We start from the raw sequence: 24,451 nt of genomic DNA, 5'->3' as shown, positions 1-24,451 counted from the left end.
TTTTTTTTTTCCCCTAGAATAAATGGTGTTCTCTGCTGTTTTGTTTCTTCTCGCAGTGGAGTGGAAATCATGGCAAATGCTTTTTCAGTCTAGGACTGAGTGACAATCCTTCAAAGTATATGGTATATTAACATTTTCTTCTGTGGGTAAGCATCCTTCACTCTCCTTACTTTTAATACTTTATCAGGTTATGGTTTTCAAACTGAATAAAAAACTTCTTTCAGAAAAGGTTGAATTGCACGATAAAGTTGTTCTTGGAAGATGTGGTTGGTAATGATGTAGTGTAATATGAGAGTAAGGAATTCTTTTTACTTTAAAAAGTGGTATTGTGAGTGAGATTTAAGCAATCAGAAAGCCCAGGCTCCTTTTCATCTCAGCCATGTGTATTGAACAAACTTGTTGCAGGTTTACCCACAACTGTTAAGTTGGGGTTTATGTGGCCAATTGTCTATCCATGTTTGGCTTCACCTAAGCTATGGAGATAATTGGGCTCCAGGTGCAAATTTCCAACAGTGCAGTATGTTTCTTTAGATTTCAGTAGGCAACTAAGTTAGCTAAAGAAACATCAGAATATGGAGTTCAACACACAAAGCTTATACATTGTGCTTCAGTGGTTAATGATTGTCATCCCCTTCTCTCTAAGGATATTTGTACCATTGTAGCGAATTTTAAATAGTCTCTAAAAATTATTATTTTTGACCAGGTTCTCCTGTAAAAGGTGAATTGGTTCTTCTGGAGCCTGTTGCATCTTGCACCTGATAATTTTTGAGGTGATTTTGTAGGTACCTTACAGGACAGTTTAGTTTTTAACCAATTGCAGTGAGGAAGAGCGCTGACACCTCAGAGCCCTATGGAATTACTGAGAGAGATCAGTAAACCAGTAAAACATGTGGTCAAGCCTGTCCTTGTCTGGGAAGGCCTCAATTCTGCATGTGGTTCAGGGCAGCTCAGCTTCTTGAAGCCCCCGTGGAGCTGATTTGTCAGGACTCTATCTGCAACTACCTAGTCTGTATTTCCTCTCTGGCTAATAGTGCCCATCCCTGACTGTGATTCTTTTCGTTATCACTTTTGTCAGTCCTGCTCTTAAGGACGCTGCAGCTGAGATAACACAGAACACCTTTCTTTCTTCCTGTGACATCACTTTGGCCATGCTCACACTGTCCCAGTCCCTCTCTGTGGTTGTGGCTGGGGCCTCCGCAGAGGTGCATGTGGAGAAGGAGGGTCACTCTGTACTGGTGTGATTTGACCACGAATGAGTGACTTTGTAGTCCTGTTTTTGTCACTGCCTATTGACTTTCTTCCAAACTAGGAAAAGTTGGGGGGGTTATTGAGTTCATAAAATACAAACTATGGATTTTAGACAGCACAGGAGGTGTTTGTTGTTGGTTTAGTGCTGGGAAATGTGTGTCCAAATTTGCAAAGGGAGATGTCATGGGAAACTTTGCAGTATATATCCTGGTCAGAAAGACTCTAATTTAGGGAGGTTTTAAAATCATTCCTGAATTCAGGTATGTGTTTAATTTCTCATTGATGTGCGAGAGTCCTTACAGGAATCAAACCAAGGCAAGGAATGCATGGAGTCCTTTCTGCTGTGTGGGATTATTTTTTTTTTTTTTCTATTTTTCTCACTACTTCTAAAGGATCATAAAATTTTTTTAAGCAGTGTGATATATTTTTTTTTGGTCATGATAAAACAGTTGTCAGCAGTTCTTGTTGAGTCTTTTTTTTTTTAATGCACTGCATTTCAAAAGATTTTTTTCAACTTTTATTTAAAATATATTTACCCTTCTTTCAAAATATATTCCTATATGTATTCATTATTTATAGGTGAGGATACCAACAGGATTGAGTGTGTTTGGATAAACTACAGTGCATGTTTCTTTGTGTATGTGGTGAGCCAAGTATTACCAACTAAACCACTCTTTGATCTGTGTAATGTGTCCTGTAATGATTGGTTTACATCCCAAAAATGGCAAAACTTACCTGCAAAATGTGTTAACATCATATGAAAATGTCATCTTCCATTACTCTCTGTTAAAGCAATTATGTTATGCTCTATAATGCATAAATGTAGACAGTTACAGAGTACAACGTTATTTTTACCCTAAGGAGGAATGCAAAAGAGAAGATGTAGTTCTTGGCCATAATTACTTTCTTCTGAATTGACTGAACACAAATGACTGAGGGTCTGTGTACCCAGTAGTTGCTGAGGGTCCGAGTCCAATGAGATTGCCTCATTGTGCATGCGGTAATGACATTGTGGAATCAGGATGTGGGTCTCTAAACATGGTTTTAGCAGCCTAAGTTTCTGTTAGGAAATGTTGGCATTTATACATAGGGGACTGTGGGGAGAAATAAAAGGTTGCTTTGTACTTCAGCCTCTTACAAGTTTTATTACTGAATCCTATGAAACAGGTTTTCCATGGAAAAAAAGATTTCATATTTGTTTTTAGATTTTCTTTCCTCCTGTCTATTTCTTTTTCAATAATTGAAAACTACTGTTCATTATTTACATAAAGCTGTCTCTCTTCAGTCTGCTTTCTGTAACCTTTCCCCTGTGAAGAATTTGAGGAATTTGTTGGCTTTCCTCAGGGGGATCCTGGCCATGTTTTATCGGAGACTTAAGGCTAGATAGTTGGTGTTTTCTACGAAGTAGCTTACTATGTTTAAATACTTCCATTTAACCTCAGTATAGATTTGCCATTTGGGCACATTTTGAGAAGTTGTGTATGTAGGAAAATATGTACTTTAACCTTCAGCCTCCTTGGTAGCTGGCAGTAAATCTCCAAATGCAAGATGGAGAGCCGCTTAGGGGAAAAAAAAAAAAAGATAGAAAATACCTAAATGCCCTAAAGGCTGGGTATTTCAGCTGCATTTCTAAGGCTCTGCCTGTTCCTTATTCTCTTTATTTGTTCTTTTTTTTTTGAAAATGAGGACGTGTCAGAGCACAGTAGAAAATGACCCCTATGCAAACTCTAGCATTCCACATCCTTCGTTCTCCAGCTGTTAACATCAGCCAATGCAGCACACAGGCTTGGCTGTTGCTAGCACCATCTCAACGGCAGTCCCCACTCCTCCTTCCTTCCCTCTCCCTCCCTCATCTGTTTGCCAGTAAAACAGCAGTGCTTTGAGTTAGGCACTATTGCAATTAATTGAAATTTCAGTGAGTCCCAAATACTAAAACTGTCAGTGTGTTCATTCACCTCGTATCAGCTCCTAATAGGAGTATATAGGTTTCAAAGCAGGTAGGTTTTTCTTTAGGATGGATTGCTCAGTCTGAATGATTTGTAGAGAAATGATTTGAAAGCCACATGTCTTTTTTAAGTCTCTTTGGAGTCATATTTCCTCAAAAGCATCCTTAATTATATTGCCTTACGGATTGTTTTTCTAACTCTTTTACATCTGTCTGCCATAGGATATTTCAAAGATGATTTGGCTCCCACTGGGACTTGGAGATCTGATGCCACAATGAGGACTCACACCCGGGGAGCCCCAAGTGTGTTTTTCATACATGTGATGTGCTTCGCCTTTGCTTGCGGCATCAGGGAGGACGTGGATGCCATGGTTCCTTTTGTCAATGCCAACTACGACAGCTATCCCATGCTCTACTTTTCCAAGGGTGACGTGGAGGGTCTGCGTCTCCAGGCGGCAACCACGCACCGACACATCACAGCTCGGCTGATGGAGGCAGTGCAGACAATGCTGTCAAACCCCCTGGAGTATCTCCCGCCATGGGATCCAAAGGAGTTCAGCGCTCGGTGGAATGAGATTTATGGCAACAACCTGGGGGCCTTGGCAATGTTCTGTATTCTCTATCCTGACAACACTGAAGCCATTGGCATGGCCAAGGATTACATGGAGAGGATGGCAGCTCAGCCTAGTTGGTAGATTTTTATCTCTTTTTTTTTTTTAAGTTGTTGTTATTGTATAAACTGCCTGCAGCTGGAAGAGTAAGTTGTTAGATTAGTAAATTACTTAAATTGTTTCAGTTGTTTTAACATTCATTTTGACAGTAACTAACTTGCATTTACCCTGATCTGAACCTACAGCGCTACATAGCTTTTTACCTTCGCTGTATCTACCCTATTGTAAATAAATGCGAAAAGAAGAGGTAGGACCCTTTGTGTCTAAAGTCTCACTCTAAAATAAAAAGCAAAAAAAATTATCCAAAACCACCGAACATCAGAAGCCAGGGTTTCCCTTCTGATTTGTAGGGAGAATGTAGTGTTAACTTTTTCCTCTCTTTTTCCAGACTTGTACATTTCCTTTGGGTAATGTTTCCTTAGTAAGAATTCAGAAAAGACTGCCCTGTGAAACAGTGTCTTTAGGATTAGGTACAAGTGACACTCAGAGTTTCCTCAAACAAGTGTTTTATGAATGCTCTAACATCTGCCTGAGCTTTAATTCAGGCTTGCAACTCCACATTGCTGTGCGTTTCCCAGGCTTCCTGTAAAGACATTGTAGGTCATGAAAGAAATAGTTGTTTTTTGAAGTGTTTTACTGCAGTTGTTGGAGTATCTTGCATTTTGATGACCTGCATTAACTTCATTTGGATTTGAGTTGTCATACATATTATTCTATCCTCACTGTGCCACACTCTTTTTACAGGGGCAGAAGTTAGTGTTTTCACTGTTGAGTAAATTTACTGATTGGGACCCTAAGATTGAATCATAGAAACATGGAGTTAGATTGGAAGGAACCTTGAGGTCATCTAGTTCCAACCCCCTGCCATGGGCAGGATTGCCACCCGCTCAATCAGGCTGCATTAAGACATTGTTTGATTGTTGAAGCACTCTCTTCACACTCCTTTGTTTTTCATACGTGATTATTTCCCTTTTTTTTCCCCCATGCTTTCAACGTGAAGTTCACGCTGTAGCTCTGTCAGTTCTCTCCCTCATCCAGCAGTGGCTTTATGGAAGACTATAGCAATCTACCATCCCTGGGGCATGTATTACTTTGTCTGACTTTGCTCAAATCGGTCAACATGTTCACTCCTACTGCTTCTGAACAGGCAGATTTCATGAACTGAGAAATATAATTAAAAAGTGCATGCAAAACATGTTACTGCACACAGTTCTCCACTTAGGATAAGACTAGGGGAGGAAAGATGGCATGTGCAACAGTTCTTGTCTGATTGCTGCTAGCAGATATTTAGTGTTCTGGAGATAAGCCCTAAATAAGACTGGTTATGAACAGTTCTTGCAATGTCACAGTAATTAACTATTAAAAAAAATATATTGTTCACTGTATTTAATCATGTTTAGTTTCTGTCAGACTTGGAGGAAAATATTATTCTGGCTGATAAATTAAGAATATTATCGTTATTTAGTAATTTGAGGGTAGACGCTCTTCACAGGAGAATGGGAAGAAAGAAGAGTTTTGATGGTACTCAAGCTCAGGGCCTTGAATGTTATGAGACTTATGTGTCAAAACTGCTTATGTCAGAGTAAAGAAGGCTTGTACAAAGAGGTATCAGTAAGTAAAGCAAATCTGGAGAAACTTCTCTCCTTAAATAAATAACTTCTTTCTCTTATATAAATACCTAGACTGCCATGTAATTTGCCCCAAATTGTCTTTTTATCTCTGATGGTAGTCAACATGTATTGGTCACTAAGATCTGGCTGTCATATAAATAACTTTTTGGCAGCTGAATTCTTTCAAGAGTATAATCTGGATTTCTTTTGACTTTCACTTAAATGACATTGGCTGTAAAGTAACTCTAGAATTAAAAAAAAAACAAAAACAAAAAACACAAAAAAAAACAAAAAAACTTGGATAGTTTTCCTCTAATTTTTGTGGCAACTGTAAGTAAAAGTGTATTTTGGTAGTGTGGGCAGTAGTTGGATAGAATACATCAACTTTCCAGCATTACTGATTAATTGTTCCGGAATGTCAAGACATTAACCTGACTAACATTTTAAAAATTCATCTTTATGTTAGTGAGAATCCTCTATAGTCCAAATACAGTTCAACATTTCAAGGCATAGTTAATGATAAAGTCTACTGGTAATTGATACATGCTTGGAAATGGCGTGTAGTTAAGCACTTATGTCTTTTCTCAACAATTAGTATAGTCATTTTGTATCACATAATAAAAGGCACCCTTAATTGAATTCCCATTTGTGTAGGCTAACGCAGCTTGAACTGTTTGTCATAACAACCACTCCTGAGAGGCGTGCTGCTCATAACAGAGCATCCGTAATTGCTACATCCTGGAGTAGGTTTACATTTAGATTAAACAAAGGGTCAGTGGCTAATAGCTAGCTATAATTATAATCAAAATAATATGGAAACAGACAATGTTTTGGAGGCTAGCAGGAGCAGGGAAATGTAGTAGATTAATGTTTTCATAAGAATATACGAACGCCTACTGTTTTGCCTGTAAAAATTAAAAGCTGTTGTTAAATAACTTGCTTGATCTTCCTGGAATTCAATCTAAATGCCGCCTAAAAGCATAGGGAAAATTTGTCCTTATTTAAGACATCTTATCTTATTTTACAGAGAGCAGAGCATATAGATCAGTTTTCTGGCATTTTATCTCCGAGTCACCTCGCACACTCCCTTACCAGACATGCGTTGTTGGCTGAGGGATCTGCACTAATGATTCTTTCCATATGCTGTCTTGGCCTCTTCCAGCACCGAGTGAAGTGATGTAATTAGAGTCAAACACCATGCAGAAATAAGAGCCCAGTCAGATTTTGTGTTTGGTCAAAGCAGTTTGTTAGAAAAGGGTTTTCTTTACAAAGTCTTCTGTACAAGCAGATACCTCGGAAGTTCACAATTTCTGCACCCATTTTCCCTGCTTAGAATTGCCAGACAAGGGATTTCTGTACTGTTCTTTTTGACACACAGTTCATGCACCATTTCTTAATAGAAATATGCTACCAGTATATGATAAGGTGTAGGATTTGACAGCAAGCCTGAGTTCATGGTTTCACATTGGAGATAATTGCTGTCAAACACGTGCAGACATTCCAAGGAAATAGCAGCAGGTAAATAGAAACTAACAGGCATCTTCAATATAACAAATCTCCCTCCTGATATTTCTTGTTATCCAGCAATCCCATAGCCCTCTGTTAGCCTATGCTTATTGAAAGTATTGGAATATGGTGAAGGCTGTTGCCTTTAGTGTACAAATAGTGCTCAGTGTTGAACAACATGAATTGTACAATAAAAATGCATGAATACAAATATTTAAATAAAATAAGTTCATGTGCTGAGTTGAAGACTCTATGCTGACAACACAAATTTAGCACTTATTTTTAACTTCCAATAATCAACCGTCGGGCACATTCAAAGAATACTGAGGAGGATTTTGTAAGACTGCTGAGTTTTTTGCACGTTGCATTAGTATGTAAAAAGCTTGGAGGATGCTGTTGGGGTAGTCTCCTAGAGTGAGAAAGAAAAAGAATGGTAGGAGGATTAATTCAGTATCTGGAATATACATTATGTTAGTAAGTGAAATATCAAACCCTTGAGTTCTTATCATTTTCATATGTAGCATTAAAAAATGGAAATTGTGCATGACTCTGAAATTAAGCTGCGGCTGAATTGTTAAGAGTTTCTTTTATATCTTCTATTTTAAAGTATGATTCTAACCTGGTTTTCTGGGAGATAAATCAGCACTCAAGTTCAGTGGTGACTGCAGGGAGCTTACCTTCCTAGTCTAAAATTTGCTATAACCTGGAACTTATAATAAAGAGCTAGGGTTAACATAGCTACACTTCTTTGCCTGCTTTATATAGCACTGAGAGTTACTAAAACAGATTTTATTAATATGTCAGTATAGAAGGGTCATGATTAATATTAAGAAAGACTAAAATTTAAAAGGGACTCTCTTATGATCAAAGGCAAAACTGAGAGAAAAGAATATAAAAGCAATTTGAGAATCAGTAGAATGATGGTTACAAGCCCATAGGGAAACTGAGAGAAAAAGAGAAAAGAAAGTAGTTATAAGTTTCCAAAGGAGTAAAGTTCAGTTGTCTCCTCAGCACATTAAGCAGTAGGATCCTACTCATATAATATGCTCTTAAACTTCTGAAAAATACGTTGTTTGTGTTGTCTTTTTTTTTTTTTTTTTGCTATGACTTTAGCCTTGTATATTTAAGCACTCCTTTGTCTCTCTTCTTATGAACTGAGCTGAAATGAGCATGAGTGACTGCTGCTGAAATATGACAGATAAAGGAATAGGAGCAAACTTGTGTTGTTTTATGTTAGACACCAGAAATACAAATCATCAGTTTTTCAAGGTCTTAAAAAAACAAGCTCAATGTATTTCTTCTTGCAAAAGGCTGAGTATTTGCATTTTGCAGATTATGGAATTTTTGCTTTGGTGGCAAACAGAAAAATGTTGAAAGGGTGAAAGGTGGGAGATTGTTTTGGACTGAACAGAATTTTTTAAGGATTTTCATTTTTCTCTTCAAAACAAAAATTGGAAGATATTGTTCTGCCAGTGAACAACGTATTCATTTTGAGCACAAGAAAATATTTTGTTTTGGAGACCGTGTAAGAAGAATATTGGGCATTTGATCTGGTTTATAAAATAAATGCTGGTGTTCTCATTTCCCATGGTGTGTATACTCCAACTTGGTATTTATGCTTCTTCTGATCAGGGAGAATATTTCTCTCCTTTGCCTGATGAGGAGTTGAAAGCTGTATCTCCTGCTCCCAGAACAATAGCAAGGATATCTAGAGTGCCAGGGCACTGATGTCTGTACAATGACGCAGTTGGACACCGAACTAAGAGCTCACTTGGGCCTATTACATGCAGTATTTACATCACGCTTGGCATTTAATATGCATTAAGCTCAACCATGCTGTTACCTAGCTACCATGTCTAAGATGGATTACACCTAAATGCACTGAGGAGGTGTCCATGGACTAATTTCCAGCTGAAAGTCTTGTGAATAGGCCCCAATTCATTGCATTTGCATCAACCTAATGTGAATGAGAGTTTCACTACTGAGGAGTGATTTCTGCCATGCTTCTTGCAATCATTAGCTTAATGTGCCCTCAACCTCTAAGTTATTCTTTAGTAAGCGGTTTGTCATGAGGTAATTCATATGTCAGGGCATGTTTAATGCTTCATTTTGGATACAGTGATGCTGTATTATCTTTAGATACGGAGGTTGGAAGTCAGGTATCACACTGCCCACTGTTTAAGTTAGTATGTTATGTTCCTGTGTGCTTCAGTTTGTTTTCACGAATTGGGTGAAGTGAAGGAAGGGAGGTTCTAAATATCCTGTAGGCCAGGAACAGGGATCTCACTTAAGCGAGAGATTTTTACTTGGTTCAAATCCTGCCTTGAACGGAGCAGGCAGTGTTTTTTCCTCTTGGCTTTCACCTCTTAGAGAAATGATAATGGTTTTGGTTTTGTTAAGGTGAAATTTATTAGAAATGAGGGAATTTATATAGAAATGAGGGAAAAATGCATTAGCAGTTTCTGAAAGAAGGGATATTAGCAATGTTCTATGTGTTGCCAAGAAGTGGGGAAGTTAGGGTAGTCTTATCATGATTTTTCTTGGATTTGTTTCAAAGAAACAAAATATTGATTTGTTATTTCCCATACAAATTTTTATGCAGTTTATAATGTTTTCTAGAGCCTGGGATCCCATTCAGTGAAGGCAATGTGTACACTGTTAGTTTGGGACAGTGTGGTGCCTGCGTTCCTTGGCATCTTAAAGTGGTGTCTACAGAATTGAGCTATAACCCCTTCCAACTTTTGTTGTTCATTGCAGAAGATGGCAAATCTAAAACAGAAGCCACGTTGCACTGCACCAGAGTTCTCAAAACACGTAGGAAAAATACGCTATTTACATTATCCACAATCTCTTATTTTCTCTGTGATTTCCTTATGGAGGATCTATGTTAGTATTTAAAATAAATTAATAAGGAGTATGTTAAACAGCAAAGATGAAGAGAACCTAAAAGAGCATCTCAGGCATGTGTTTATGTTTGGAATGGTTGTTCTGTACTAAGGAATCCATTGTAGACATTATTTACTCTGGATTCTTCTTTTGTAGTGTCTGATACCTTTGAAAGACAAGAGAGCTACTACAGTGCTACAATAAAAGTTACTTGCTGCCTTCAAACACAGCTGCTAAGCTGTGGTTCATATTGGATGATGTTTTACTCCAGAGAGGACTAGAAAATACCTGTTCTCCAGCATGTTTTTACCCATTTTTATTTGAATAAATACAAAAAACTTTAATTTTTTATTTTAGAGCAAAGCAGATTGTAATAGCCTTAAAAACTCTTTATTCACAGACCATGTTAAGTACAGGCCTGTGGTCCCATGCTTTCCCACGGCTTATCAGCCAGGCTGTTTACCACATCTGACGCTGGAGACCTATTTGAAAAATGAGAGTGCAATTTAGATACAAAAAGCATTTAATGCTTTCTACTTGTCCATTCTTCTTGTGTATCATTTTACACATTGTTTGACGCATGTTACTTGATTCCATTGAGATTCATTTAATGGAGATGCACTGATTTATATCAGCTAAATAGTTACTTCTTAGAAGGAAAGCTCATTTTAAGAACAAATGTTGGCTGTGATTTTTGTATGTTTAGAAACAAGGGTCTTTAAACAGTTATCCTTGTGTTGTTTTTTTGTTTTTTTGTTTGTTTTTTTGTTACTTGTATGTATCTCTTCTGTTAAACCCCGTATAAGATCCACTACCCAGAATTAACATTTGAGGGAAATAATTACTGAACTGTCTTATCTAAACAGGAGTTGACTATGACAGTGTGTAGCCCCAGAAAGCCTAACATAAACTTTTTTATATTGAAAGCTTTGATATTATTTATTTTTTCTAAAGAAGTCAGTTTAAATGCAGTCATAACTAATCAGCACTTTCTGTTTAGAAGATCTTTTCCTATTTTATCAGAAATGGTGCCAGAGAGATTAGTTTGTGGTGTTTTGCTATGGAGTTTGATGCTGCGTTGCTCTTGAAACCAAATACAAAGTTAGCTAATATCAAACCAAATATCTTAACAAAGAAATATAAATTACATTGGTTCCATTGTCAAATCCCTCTTAAGATGAAGTCAGATAATGAACATTCAGTAGTTTTTAACACACTCTGATTAGCAATTTGTATGTTTTTATAAGGATACTGAAATTTGAATCATGTTTTAAATTAATTCCTTATATTTAATTCTCTCATTATTCTTTCCCCCTCTCTAATGTATAGCTTAGCCTCAAGCACTTATTAATTGTTCCAGACTGAAGTCTTTAAAGTGATATTTCCTGTCCCCATATGAACTCTGATCTTTGAATGTACAAAGATTTGGCAAAAAAAAAAAACCAAATCAAAAATATGTTGGAAATTTGAATTTGTGATATAGCTTATCAAAGATATGTATTTTTCAAGGGATTCCTGGCAGCAAACAAAGCAACAGGGTGTTCCATATAACTAGCGTAGAGTGCAAATTTATTTTTACATACATGGCCTATTACAATTTCAAAGTTTTTGCAGTGCTAACCAAAGATGAAAAAGCAGAATAGAAACAGATTGACAAATGACCACTTCACTCCGATTTTTAGTTTTTCTGGCTCAGTGATGCAGTATAACTGTATCTGGAGACTGGGAAGTGTTGCTTGCCTCGTTAAGTTACATTTTCTTATATTTTATCGGGAAGTATGGAAATAATAAGCACCTACATAAAGCATTTAAATATTTTGACCTACAGATCTGTAACTTTTCCCACAATGATTGACACAAACCTAAATAAGAAATTTCGCTATATCTGGCCAGAAATTTTTCTGATGAGTTTGAACCTGAAGCAAAACAACAGAGAAAAGTCCCATATGGTGGCCACCAAATAATTTCATGAAGATATGGAGAAGACAAGTTGTACATTTTAACTTTCATTCCTGACGCTTAGGCTGTTATTTGTTACCACACTTTTAGCTTTCTGTCCTAATGTTGTTCACGACTTTTTTCTGTCAGTGCCTACCTGTTGACCAAAAAAGAAATAACAATCTACAAACAAATTAATCTAGCCCAATAAAAACTCTGGTTCAAAACAAGGTTTAATTATTTGTTGAATACATTCTTGTATTTAACTTAACATCCTTGAAATAATTAATTCATTTAAGAAAAGTAAAAATAATGTATAACTTCGCTCAGGATAAAATGGGATTAAAATCAGGAGAAAGTAAACGCTTAAACTGTTGGAAATTCAACTAATCCAAAAACCCTCAGAGGTTTCCCTTTTATAAAGGTATGAATGTGTCAAGGTCATTTGAATTCTTCCAATGAAGTTAAGTGTACTGAAATAAAAATTGAACATCATTTTCCTTGTTTGCAAACCTTGTGACTTAACATAGCTGCACTACTCTGATCTGATAGTCTTAATTTCTCAGTGCTTCATTCATTTATTTTGAATGCAAATAAATGCTCCTAAAGCAGAATGAATATACATATGTGTATAATCTTGTTCATTTCATATATTTTTATCATCTTTTCATATTACCAGTTGTACGAATCAAAAATGAAATTGTATTTAAAGAATCACAGAATAGTTTAAACTGGAAGGTGCACGTCTTCAGAAGCACAGCACAAATCTCACTGATTACAGTAGAGTACTATCTTAACAATTTAAAATTCATTTATTTAGTAAAAAAGTCTTGCAGAATAAGTGAACAAATGGAATAATTATGAAAGCAACTAATGACTGTTAGCTTTTTTTTTTTTTTGTGACTGTGGCCTGAAAATGTGCTCAGTATAACAAAAGTAAAGTCTTTTTTAGCCACTATATGCTTGATTTAAGGGAAATATTTGTTCTGGGCTACCTCTTTTTCCATTATGAATTTTCTTGGTACGTCTTTACTATTTTGCTAATAATTAGTTTACTTTAAAGACAACTTCAATCCAATAGCCGCCATTATGAACTTATTAACATTTGACTCATTTGGAGAAAAAAGATTCTTGCAGATTCTTTGGAAGAGTGTAAACTATGGGATATTACTTTCTTAGAAAAATGCTTTAAATCTTGCCTCAGACAAGTAGATTATTTTTCTGTATAATCAATATTCTGCGTTATCTATTTTTCCTAGCAAATCCTAGAAATATTACAAACACTGCTTTAATACTTAAGGATTTAATCTTTCTAGTAAAATTAATGAGATTTGAAGGTTAATATTAACCATACTTAGAACAGTATAGAATGCTCTCAAAGACTTGGTAAGTATCTTACTACCACATTAAATTCAGCATCCATTGCCTAACATTCGAGATGTGAAGTCATACACACCTTTAAGTATATTCATAGAGAAAAATGAGTAGATGAAACTCAATTAATTGGTATCTTTCTTTATTGACAGGCTAGTGAAGGATGCCCCATGGGATGAGGTCCCTCTGGCTCACTCCTTAGTTGGCTTTGCCACAGCTTATGACTTCTTGTACAGCTATCTTAGCAAGACTCAACAGGAGAGATTTCTTGAGGTAATTGCCAATGCTTCGGGATATATGTACGAAACGTCATACAGACGAGGATGGGGCTTCCAGTACCTCCATAACCACCAGCCTACCAACTGTGTGGCCCTGCTGGCTGGAAGCCTGGTTCTGATGAATCAAGGTATGTGCTAAACCATAGGAATGCTTTTCTACAGCATATCAGCTCGATTGCCCATTTATGGAGTAACATGCAGGAACTGATACACATGTTTTTTCTGCGGTTTTCCACATTAAGTACTCTGCCTATATGGCAGCCAGCTGCAAAGGTGTTCTGCTTTGTGTGTTTTGAGAGCTCCGTTGCATTGGGTTTGCTCTTATGCTGCTTAGAAAAAAAATGTATTTATTGAATAGAACAGTAATCTGTGGGCAGATGTACAGGTTATGATGTATATGCACTATATCAGTGAATATATAATCACAGAATCACAGAATGGCCTGGATTGGAAGGGACCTCAAGGATCATGAATCTCCAACCCCTCTGCCACAGGCAGGACCACCAGCCTCCCCATTTAATACCAGACCAGATTGCCCAGGGCCCCATCCAGCCTGTCTTTGAACACCTCTAGGGAGGGGGCATCCACAACCTTTCTGAGCAGCCTGTTCCAGCTCTCATAGTAAAGAACTTTCCCCTGACATCCAACCTAAATCTTCCCTCACTCAGCTTAAAACCATTTCCCCTTGTCCTGCTGTTATCTACCCTTTCAAGGAGTTGACTCCCCTCCTGTTTACAGATTCCCTTTAGGTATTGAAAGGCTGCAGTGAGGTCACACTGCAGCCTTCTTTTCTCCAGGCTGAACAAGCTCAGCTCCCTCAGCCTGTCTTCATAGGAGAGGTGCTCCAGCCCCCTGATCATATAAGCATATATATATTATAAATATATAAGTAGCTGCCTAACTGGTTTTGTATTTCTTACCTCACCTTACTAAGAATTGACACTTCCCTCATGTGTACTAGTACCAGTTCAGATTTGCAGGCAGTCTTTTAGGTAGTTTATCAGTTTGAGGCTTGTTCTAACGCCTCCAGACAGTCTGGCATTGGTCTGCATCAAGGTCAGCAGTCAGAAATGCCCTGGGCCCCAAGCTTTCAGCTAGGCTATAGGACTTCAGTCTTGTTTTCCTGGGAGGACTGCCAAGCTGGAACTTGATCCATCTGTGGGCCACAGCTCAGGACCTATCTTTTCAGCATCTTTTGCTAAGGAGATGAGCAAGTCTTTACCTTTTTCCCTTTGAGTTATGTCCACTCTGAAGGAGAGTGCAAGTCATGGAAAGAGCAGGCAAAGCAATCCTATAGTAAATCCCTATAGTACTTAGGCTGAGAAGTGGAGGTCATGGAGCCAGCTCTAGCTTATAAAACTTTGTCAGTATTTTAGCAAGATTTTATTTAAAATGTGCTAGACGTATTTTGAAAACTCAGTGCCACAAGTCAAGAAAAAAATCTAGTTTCTGGATGCTGATGGTGTTACTGAGCTGTTTAGTAATGCCAATCAAGGGCACATCTGCACATAGTTGGAACTTTCAGACATCCAAAGAATGTTTGCCAGAAAAATGTGACACCTACTGTGTTTGGGGGTCAATTTTTTCTTAAGAGCTTGTCATAGCAAGTGCATTCACTAATGTGCACATACTCAAAACCAGCAAGGGTATACATGGAAATTATTCCCTTTCCTCGTACTGTGCTTTCCACAAATTGAAGACTAAGACCATGTTTATTCAGTGGGTTTTGCTAAATTCCTCACAGTTCCATCCTTCCCTGATCCTCCGTTGTTGCAGAAAGCTGGCAGTTTGCAAGAGGACTCTGCTTTTCATTAGAGTATAGACCAGAAATATGCTTTGTGCCAAACAATGGTAACATCAGAAACACAGTTGGGTAATATTTCTTTCAGCAAACTTCATATCTTTTTTGGAAAAAAAAAAAGCAAAATAAGCAACACTTGAGCAAGTAGTGTGAGTATTTCAAATGAAAATCATTCAGTACATCCAGACCGTGTATTTCTAAATGAAAGATTAATTGATCTCAATACAGAGCAACTTCATTTAACACACACGCACACACACACACACAAAAAAAAAAGTTTCCCTTTTGGTCTAAAATTACTAAAAAAACCACAGTTCTTAAAAATTCTCATTCCAACATGAAAGACTTTTTCTGAAGGGGAAAAAAAAAAGGGGAAAGATGGAGGGAGTAAACAAATTCTACCCTTATCAGATTGGAAGCAATTGCAAATAGTGTATCCCAGTGAAAGCATTTCTTCCAAAAGGTTTAAACTTCACTTAAAAATTTTAAACATGGTGTCCAGCTAATAAAGTAGGTAGAGACTAAATAGCCACCATAAAGTCATGTAAACATTGTCATAGGACAGAAAAATGAAACTAACTGAAATAATTTCTAGGTACCCACATATAGTCTTTGCAATTAAAATACACTCAGATACTCTAGAGAGTATCTAGAGAGACATGAGTAAAGCCTAATTTGACATACATGCTGTTCATTACGTGTGAAATTTATTCTGGAGGTTTTTTTTGTGTAGCCTGACGGAGTGTTGAGTTTCTTCCTTTTTTTATTATTCAAATGTGTCATTATGTCATTAAGGTACATATGAGAATAGATTTATAGCATCAATATAACAACAGTTAACAGAACATATGTGCACTACAACAGTAAATGCACTATGTTGAGCCATGGAAACACCATTCTTGTTAGGGCAGCATCCAAAACTAACTGATATGACTGTAATGTCACAATGGAAAATGAGGGTGGAAGTAGTCGGGGTTGTGTTCGGATGGACTGCTGTGGTGCCCTGCTCTATCAGTGTGAGGAAGCAGTGTCACACCAGCTGTGAGCAAGGAGGCAGAACTCAGTAGCGCAGCCCTCTCCTCCTGCTTGGGCCATCCCATTCATGTTTTTCTCTTCAGCCTAAATCAGGTTGTCTGTTTAACTTAGATTTCACAATTTTTTCCTCTCTGTTAACTGAGTAGGATTTGGCAGCCTTGACTGGTAGGAAGTCTGAATTGCTCATCACTCTGCTGAGCATAAATATGGTATTTGTGGCAGTGAAGCAAAACGTTCTTGGTAGCAGGTTTGAATGTAGCTCATACTTCCTCAGCCTGGCACATGCGCTTCATTCAGCAGGCACTGTTTCACCAAGTAATGTGGGATGTAATGCATGCCAGCTGCCCTAAAGTTGAGCTCTACTATACGGTGGAAAGAATTCGGGTTAAATCTGTGCCCAGACACTCTGAGCTGCACAGACACTAGGTAGCCATACAGACATACAAGGTAATTGTTTTCTTTTTAGTCCTACCTCTGTTGTCAGTGGATCTAGATGAGAATAAGAGAAAGCATGCAGTCTGTCATCTGCTGGGATCCACAAACTGCTTTCCTTCTGCAGTTTATACAGGCGCTGCTGGGGATCTCATACCTGTGGTTGCTCCATGGTGAAGGCAGCTAAGTCCTGAGAAGGACTTCAGGCAACCTCTTCTCAACTCATGTTTTGTGTGGAGCAGATTGAAATAGTAGGATCTCTAGAAGTCTTTCCTTAGAAGAAATATTACTGTTTAGAGCTTGTATATGTGAAGCCTGGAACTTAGTTGGAAGTTAAAGAAATGAAAAATCTGCATTTGTAATTAACCATGCAAATCTTTTCCAAAGGAACTTCTATTTTGGATAACCTTTTAGACATTGAAAACATAAGCGGAATATAGCATATCTTAAAATAGAGCATATTGTAGTAGAATATCAGTTAACTGCAGCTCAAGCATCAACTTTTTATAAACTCTGAGAATCTTTCACTGCACTGGTGATCGTACTGGTGAAAAATGACTGATAAGAATACTTGCTTTATTGGAGCCCTCTAGTGGAGGCTGTAAAATTGTTTTCATACTGTTTTGAAATGCAATAAATGTTGTTGTTCTGACTCTTCTGTTTTTATATGTTCTAATGCATTAAATAATTTTTCCCATCAGGGTGGATCACATAATCCCACAAAAGTAAAAAGGTGTCTTGATAGTTTTCTCTCTTCTTAAGTAACCTTACTCTACTGTGTTTAAGTGTAGCATTTTATCTTTTACCCTGGAACCACAGGGATGCTGGTGTGATGGTTCATATTTTAGAGATCTAGCAGCTTTCCTTATGGATTCATTACTATAAAGGATCTCACTGTGTGAATACAAGTGATGTCATCTATGATTTACAGTGCTGTGACCAGACTTTCTAACACTTCTTTTCTTTCAGGCTACCTTCAGGAAGCTTACCTATGGACCAAGCAAGTATTGGCAATCATGGAAAAGTCAGTAGTCCTGCTGCAGGAGGTCACAGATGGCTCCCTCTATGAAGGGGTGGCTTATGGCAGCTACACAACCAGGTCACTGTTTCAGTACATGTTTCTTGTCCAAAGGCACTTTGATATCAATCACTTCAACCACCCCTGGCTCAAGCAGCACTTTGCATTTATGTACAGGACTGTCCTGCCAGGTAGGTCTTTTGGATCAATGAAAATTCATCTTCCAATTCTTGAAGCAATTTTGTACTTGAAGTGGGCCATTTTCAAGTCACCTTGTACTTGAACATTTGAAATAACCTTCTTCTCTCACTTCTACTTTCATCATCCATGGAAACAATGATATTATTGTTTATCACTGTTTATTTAACGCTGTTGTTTATTAAACTGTTTTTTAGAACCAGGCAGAACACAAGAATGTCACTTGAGAAAAAAAGCAGTGCTTTAGAATTTGTTTTCTGGTTGTCAGAGTTTGACATAGAGCTAGTTCTGGGGCTTTCTGTTAGATAAATAATATTCACTGAGATTCTTACTGTCTTTTTTTCTTTGTCAAAAGGAAAAGCAATCACACAAAAATATTAAATGAAATGAACAGCAAATCATAAAGCCAAGGTGAAAGTATTAAGGAAGTGCAGGGAAGTTTTACATAGGATCATAGAATCCTTAGAGTTGGAAGGGACCTTTAAATGTCATCCAGTTCAGCTCCTCAGCACTGAACAGGGCCACCTCAGCTAGGTCAGGTTGCTCAGAGCCTGGTCCGGCCTGACCTTGAATCCTTGAATGTCTCCAGAGATAGGGCATCTACCACCTCTGGATAATCTGTTCCTCAGATTATGCCTCACTACCCTCACCATAAAAGACTTTTTCCTTGTATCCAGCCTAAATGTATACTTTTTTATTTTGAAATCATTTCCCCTTGTCCTATCCCAAGAGACCCTGCTAAAGGTCTGTCCCTTTCTTTCCTGTAGGTTCCCTTTATTTACTGAACGGCCCACAGTTTCCCACAATATGTTGAAATCCACTTCTATAATCTTTTTTTTTTTTTCAAGATCTTTTTCATACAGAAAATGTAATTGATTCAGCTGGTGGGTTTCTCAGATCAGTCGGGTGTATGAACTATTTTCTTTTGTCAGTGTGAGAATCAAACAGAAATACTGGGCACCTCCGGTGGGTCAGTTTTGCAGACTGTTTCTGTTTTCATGCTGAATCTCTCCATTGTCACACAGTGTGTTCAGCATCTCTGATAGGAAATCCTAATTTTGACTAAAAGATGGAGATCTATAAATATGCAAACAGTATAATCTAATGAATATTCCCAGCTCCTTGTAACTTTCAGATAAGATTCAGTTTCGGGTAGCCTTGAAAGTTCTCAGTGATTATTTTATGCTGCTTATTCATAGGACAATTCATTGGGAGCTTACATTGTTTAAACTCCTCTTTAAAAATATAATATGATAACTTAACATGTATTAAAAATTAGCTCCATGTATGAGGATAATGATTGCTGCTTTAGCATGCCAGCACAGATTTGTAAGGAACTGCACTGAATCCAGGCTATACCATATACTGGGGAGAGGTTCCTAAAGAGCAAAGGAAACTCATTTTATTTATTTCAGGATGAAAGCTGGGTTGGGGTTTTAGGTTTGGTTTGTTTTTTCTCTTGGGAGGACCTTTCTTTTGTTGCTTTGGAGAGGTTGGATTGACATAGGAGGAGTGAAAGCTGCAAGATCTGAGTGAGAAGTGGATGAGACATTCCCTTTTATATTTTTGTAGCACTTTGAGCCTATAGCCAAAGAAGAAAGGTGACTATTCAAGTTATCTTCAGCAGAAGCAAACAGCTCCTGTGTAACTTATGGCTCATTTATGAGTATAAACATCATAAAAGGCAGCTTCTGTTTGTGTCTGTTTGTACCGCTTGGCTTCATCTTCATGCTCTACAAACATATCTGTGTTTATTTGTTCTTTCTCACATTCCTTTTAACTTTTTCCCAAGGGTTTCAGAGGACTGTGGCCATTGCAGACTCCAACTACAACTGGTTCTACGGACCAGAGAGCCAGCTGGTGTTTCTCGACAAATTCGTCATGCGCAATGGCAGTGGGAACTGGTTGGCAGACCAGATCAGGAGGAACCGGGTGGTGGAGGGCCCAGGGACTCCATCCAAAGGGCAGAGGTGGTGCACTCTCCACACTGAATTTCTCTGGTATGTAAGGAAATGAGTGAGCTCAAAAAGGACTGGATGGCTGCTTGCCATTTGTGATGAGATGTTATTTTTAGGTTTGTTCTGCAGAGGCAGAGATTATGTTATGCTGGCCATGTGTAGGACAGAGTTTTTAGGCTCAGAAGAACTTAGCATTAGATGTTCAGTGTGCATTGCTACAGATTATGCCTTAATCTTATCCTGTGTGTGCTTTTGTGTTTTCCTCCCACTGTCTGTTGCAGTTATAAAAGGAAACATCCCTACATATATTCTTTGGTTTATCTGGTCTATTCTGATGTTTAAGCCTGTTATGTTTTTTAGTGATAAATTAGGCAGATATTTAAAGTGTAGTTGTGTTTTAAAAACTCTTAAGTCCTAATATAAACATTCTTTGAAAAGCTGAAGTAATGTAAAAGATAGTGTTATTATTAGTTGTGTGACCACACTAATTTGCAGGCCAAATTTAGAAAAAAATATGATAAATGACTAGATCCATATCTTTCATGTTATTTACACCTCTTCTAACTTCTGTGTCAGTCTACAGAAGGTAAGAAGTATGATCCAAGGTGTATATACAAATATACATAAAAATTCCCTCAGTTTGTAGAAAAAACACATTTCTGAGGAGTCAATATAGCTCTATTTCTCTCTCTTAGAAGAGAAATATTATTGAATGTATTGGTCTGTGTTTATGTTATACATATTAAAATTTTTTTCTAGGCTCATAGCACACTTCAGCTTGTTATTTGCAAAATAGAGAATCTTTCCTTTATGACCGCTGTCATACATTTTCTTTTCTTGTTTGTACGTGGAAATCTTGGAAATTTATACTTACAATTTCTTCCTGATGCTAAAGGGAAAGACATTTTTTAAGACCATGTGGGTCAAAACAAAACAAAAAAAGACAAAAAACAAAATACACACACACACACACACAAAAAAAAAAAATAGCCCACACTAAAAAAGCTCTGAATATCCCAACAGCTACCTTTTCCTTGTGCTGCAATGTTGCTCCTTTGATTAGCACATCCACGTGCATTGGAGTCTTAGGAAAAAGGTCTGCTTTTAGGAGGATCTCCATCAAAGAACGCTAGCTACAGAATAAAGACCTGAACTCTACAGTGAAGCCTTTGCCAGACATGAGCTCAAGGTTGATGGGGCTCCTCGTTAGCTGTAGAAAATAATTCTGATGAGAGACCATCTAATGAAAATACTGTTGAGTTGAATAATGGTTTTGCTTACTTAAAAATAATGTTGGGCTTTGTTTCATGTACGTTTTTGGGGGTGAGTTCTTTTATTTTCTGTGAATCAAACAAAAAAAAAAATTATAAGCATTATAATTTTTTTTAGGAATTAAGACCTCCTTTTAAACCAGATATCTTATGTCTTGCAATTTATACTAGAAAGCTGTAAATTTCTTTTTCAGCATAGCTGGAAAAGGAAATTAACATAGTGATGTTAGTTTTATTAAATTTATTAAATTATATAAATCATATAAATGTGTCATCTAAAATGCTTTTTCATTAATTTCTAATTTATTCCCAATTCTGTTTGGACGCTACAGACTTCCTATGATCACTAGTTTGGGGGAAACAGATGCTCTTTTTGACTCTTTTGGTTAGGTGGCAAGCAAATAGCTGCAAATGCTGATATCCGGTGCAAAACAGTGCCTACAACCTGTTCCTAATGTGCCTTTTAAAGTATTTATGTTGCAGTCAGTATCTTTATGATACAAAACAAAACTTGGCTTGTTTGAGAGAAGTTCACCGTACTCTTATTTTTGGACTGCAAAAAGGTTACTTGTAAGTGTGGAGTAGATACTTTCAGTTATTATTCTGTGAAAAGCACACAGTGTATGCTTTTGACTCCTTCAAATTTACTTAGTGATTAGTAGCATAAATATCATTACAACTATAGGCTTTTTTTTTGCTCAGGAAATACATAGGTGGGCTTTATATTGTTAGGTTGTTCTTTGATATGAGTAATGAATTGTTTTTTTGAATTTTGTGTAGGTGCTGATAGTGAAATTAGTCAAGTGATTTTTAAACTATTTCCCTCATCATTTTGGCAGGTATGATGCAAGTTTGCGCTCCGTCCCTCCGCCAGACTTTGGGGTTCCAAAGCTGCATTATTTTGAGGACTGGGGAGTGGTAACCTATGGAAGTGCTTTGCCAGCTGAAATCAACAGGCCTTTCCTTTCCTTCAAGTCAGGAAAGCTGGGAGGACGTGCAATATATGATATTGTTCATAAGAACAAGTACAAAGAGTGGATCAAGGGATGGAAGAACTTTAATGCTGGCCACGAACACCCAGACCAGAACTCCTTTACTTTTGCTCCTAATGGCGTACCTTTCATTACAGAAGCTCTGTACGGGCCAAAATATACTTTTTTTAATAATGTATTGATGTTTTCCCCTGCTGTGTCCAAGAGCTGCTTCTCCCCATGGGAAGGGCAGATTACAGAGGACTGTTCTTCAAAATGGCTTAAATATAAACATGATTTGGCTGGTGACTGTCAGGGACGAGTGGTTGCTGCCATGGAGAGAAGCGGTGTGGTTTTTATCAGGGGAGAAGGAGTGGGGGCATACAATCCTAAACTGAAGCTGAGAAAATTGCAAAGAAACCTCATACTACTTCATCCTCAACTTCTGTTGCTGGTGGACCAAATCCACCTAGAAGATGACAGCCCTCTGGAGGCAGCAACCAGTTTCTTCCACAATGTGGATGTGCCTTTTGAAGAAACAGTTGTTGATGAGATTCATGGGGCATTCATTAGACATCGTGATGGAATATATAAGATGTACTGGATGGATGACACTGGCCACAGTGAGAAAGCTACCATTGCCTCAAGAATGTATCCTCGGGGCTATCCTTATAATGGAACAAACTATGTGAATGTAACGACCCTCCTGCGACACCCCATCACCAGAGCCATTTACTTGTTCATTGGGCCCTCCATCGATGTGCAAAGCTTCACTGTCCGTGCAGACTCTCGGCAGCTGGATGTTTTTGTCACCACCAATGAGCACTCCTATGCAGTTTACTTGTGGACGGTAGAGGATGGGCCTCGTTCTGCCTTTGCACAGGTTACTGCAGGCCGTCAGAAAATTGTCTTTGACCGAACGTCTGCCATTAGGAACTTTGCAGTGCCAGAAGTGAAGGACTACATTGGGATCGTGGAGAGGAACCTGCAGCATTTTAAGCCTGTTTTCCAGCAGCTTGAAAAGCAGATCTTGTCTCGTGTACGAAACACAGCTAGCTTTAGGAAGACTGCTGAACGCCTATTGAGGTTTTCAGATAAGAGACAGACAGAGGAGGCCATTGATAGAATATTTGCAATCTCACAGAGGCAGCAGCAGCAGCGTGGAAGAGCAAAGAAAAATAGAAAAGTACCCAAAGGTTACAAATTTGTTGATGCTGTTCCTGACATTTTTGCACAAATTGAGGTAAATGAAAGAAAAGTGCGACAGAAGGCACAGACTCAAGCACAAAAAGAGTTGCCTATTGATGAAGATGAGGAAATGAAAGATCTTCTGGATTTTGCAGATATCACTTATGTGAAGCACAAAACTGGAGTTTCAATCAAGGGCCGATCAGGGTTGGCACAGTTGGTGGCAACCACTCGAAGTAGTGCCCCATCAATATCAGCTTCTTATACTCGCCTCTTTCTCATTCTCAACATTGCTATTTTTTTTGTCATGTTAGCAATGCAGCTCACATACTTTCAGAAGGCCAAGAGACTGCATGGCCAAAGATGTCTGTATGCAATACTGTTAGTAGATAGCTGTATATTATTGTGGCTGTATTCTTCCTGTTCTCAGTCACAATGTTAGCAGAAGACCTCTACTAGTTGACCAGTTTATGGTCATATATGTCTATGCAAAAGCATTAACCCTAATAGGGCCAAAGTTTATGTTCTTTTCTTTCTGAAACATTCCAAAAACAGCTGGGGAAATATTGGTTTCAGACCAGAAAGGATTGACAAATCAGGCAGACTATGAATTTCTCAGAAAACTAAGTACTTAGTAAGTACTCCTCCTTTGAGTTTTGAGTTGGGCCTCACATCTGAGGGAACGTTATGCTTTGTTCTTCAGAGTTCGGTAATGCAAAGCTGTAATTAATTAATTTTTTGGTGAGAAGAGCCCTCTTAAGGTATATGTTTCTAAGGGTTTGATTTTTTTTTAATATGGAATTGGATTTACATTTAGTGACTTTTCATTTCCAGGCTGCTGTGAGTGTTTGTGGACATTCTCTTAAGGAAAAGTTACTGACTTACAAGTATGCAGGGCAGATCTTAGCAGCAGATGCCGTTTCTCTCTGCCAAACCAAAGAATATTTAATTGTGGGACACTCCTGTATAATTATTTCAGACACTTCCATCATGTCATCTCTTCCATGCTTTACAGTCTGGCATGGTTGGAGGTGGCAATCCTGTCAGTACCTACCAGTGAGCATCACAGTGTTTAGTAGGCACTGACAGAAGGAGAAGAATAAGGAGCTGGTTCAAAGTACAA

General features: G+C 37.9%; 1 protein-coding gene across 2 annotated transcripts; it reads left to right on the top strand.

Moving 5' to 3' along the window:
* DSE (dermatan sulfate epimerase) lies at positions 1-24,336 on the top strand. Of its 2 annotated transcripts, XM_003204264.4 has the most exons (6): positions 1-146; positions 3,416-3,884; positions 13,331-13,584; positions 17,694-17,933; positions 19,733-19,940; positions 22,009-24,336. In XM_003204264.4, the coding sequence occupies exons 2-6, from the start codon at positions 3,469-3,471 to the stop codon at positions 23,768-23,770; spliced, it is 2,880 nt and encodes a 959-aa protein (XP_003204312.1). In that variant the 5' UTR covers positions 1-146; positions 3,416-3,468; the 3' UTR covers positions 23,771-24,336. The 2 variants fall into 2 exon arrangements, with proteins under 2 accessions (XP_003204312.1, XP_010705814.1); XM_010707512.3 differs by lacking the exon at positions 1-146 and having other exon boundaries at positions 3,766-3,880.
* The last annotated feature ends 115 nt before the right edge of the window (positions 24,337-24,451 follow it).

This window comes from Meleagris gallopavo, chromosome 2, assembly GCF_000146605.3.
Source record: "Meleagris gallopavo isolate NT-WF06-2002-E0010 breed Aviagen turkey brand Nicholas breeding stock chromosome 2, Turkey_5.1, whole genome shotgun sequence".
In the NCBI taxonomy this organism is placed as follows: Eukaryota; Metazoa; Chordata; class Aves; order Galliformes; family Phasianidae; genus Meleagris; species Meleagris gallopavo.
This window is presented reverse-complemented; position numbering and strand designations above follow the sequence as displayed.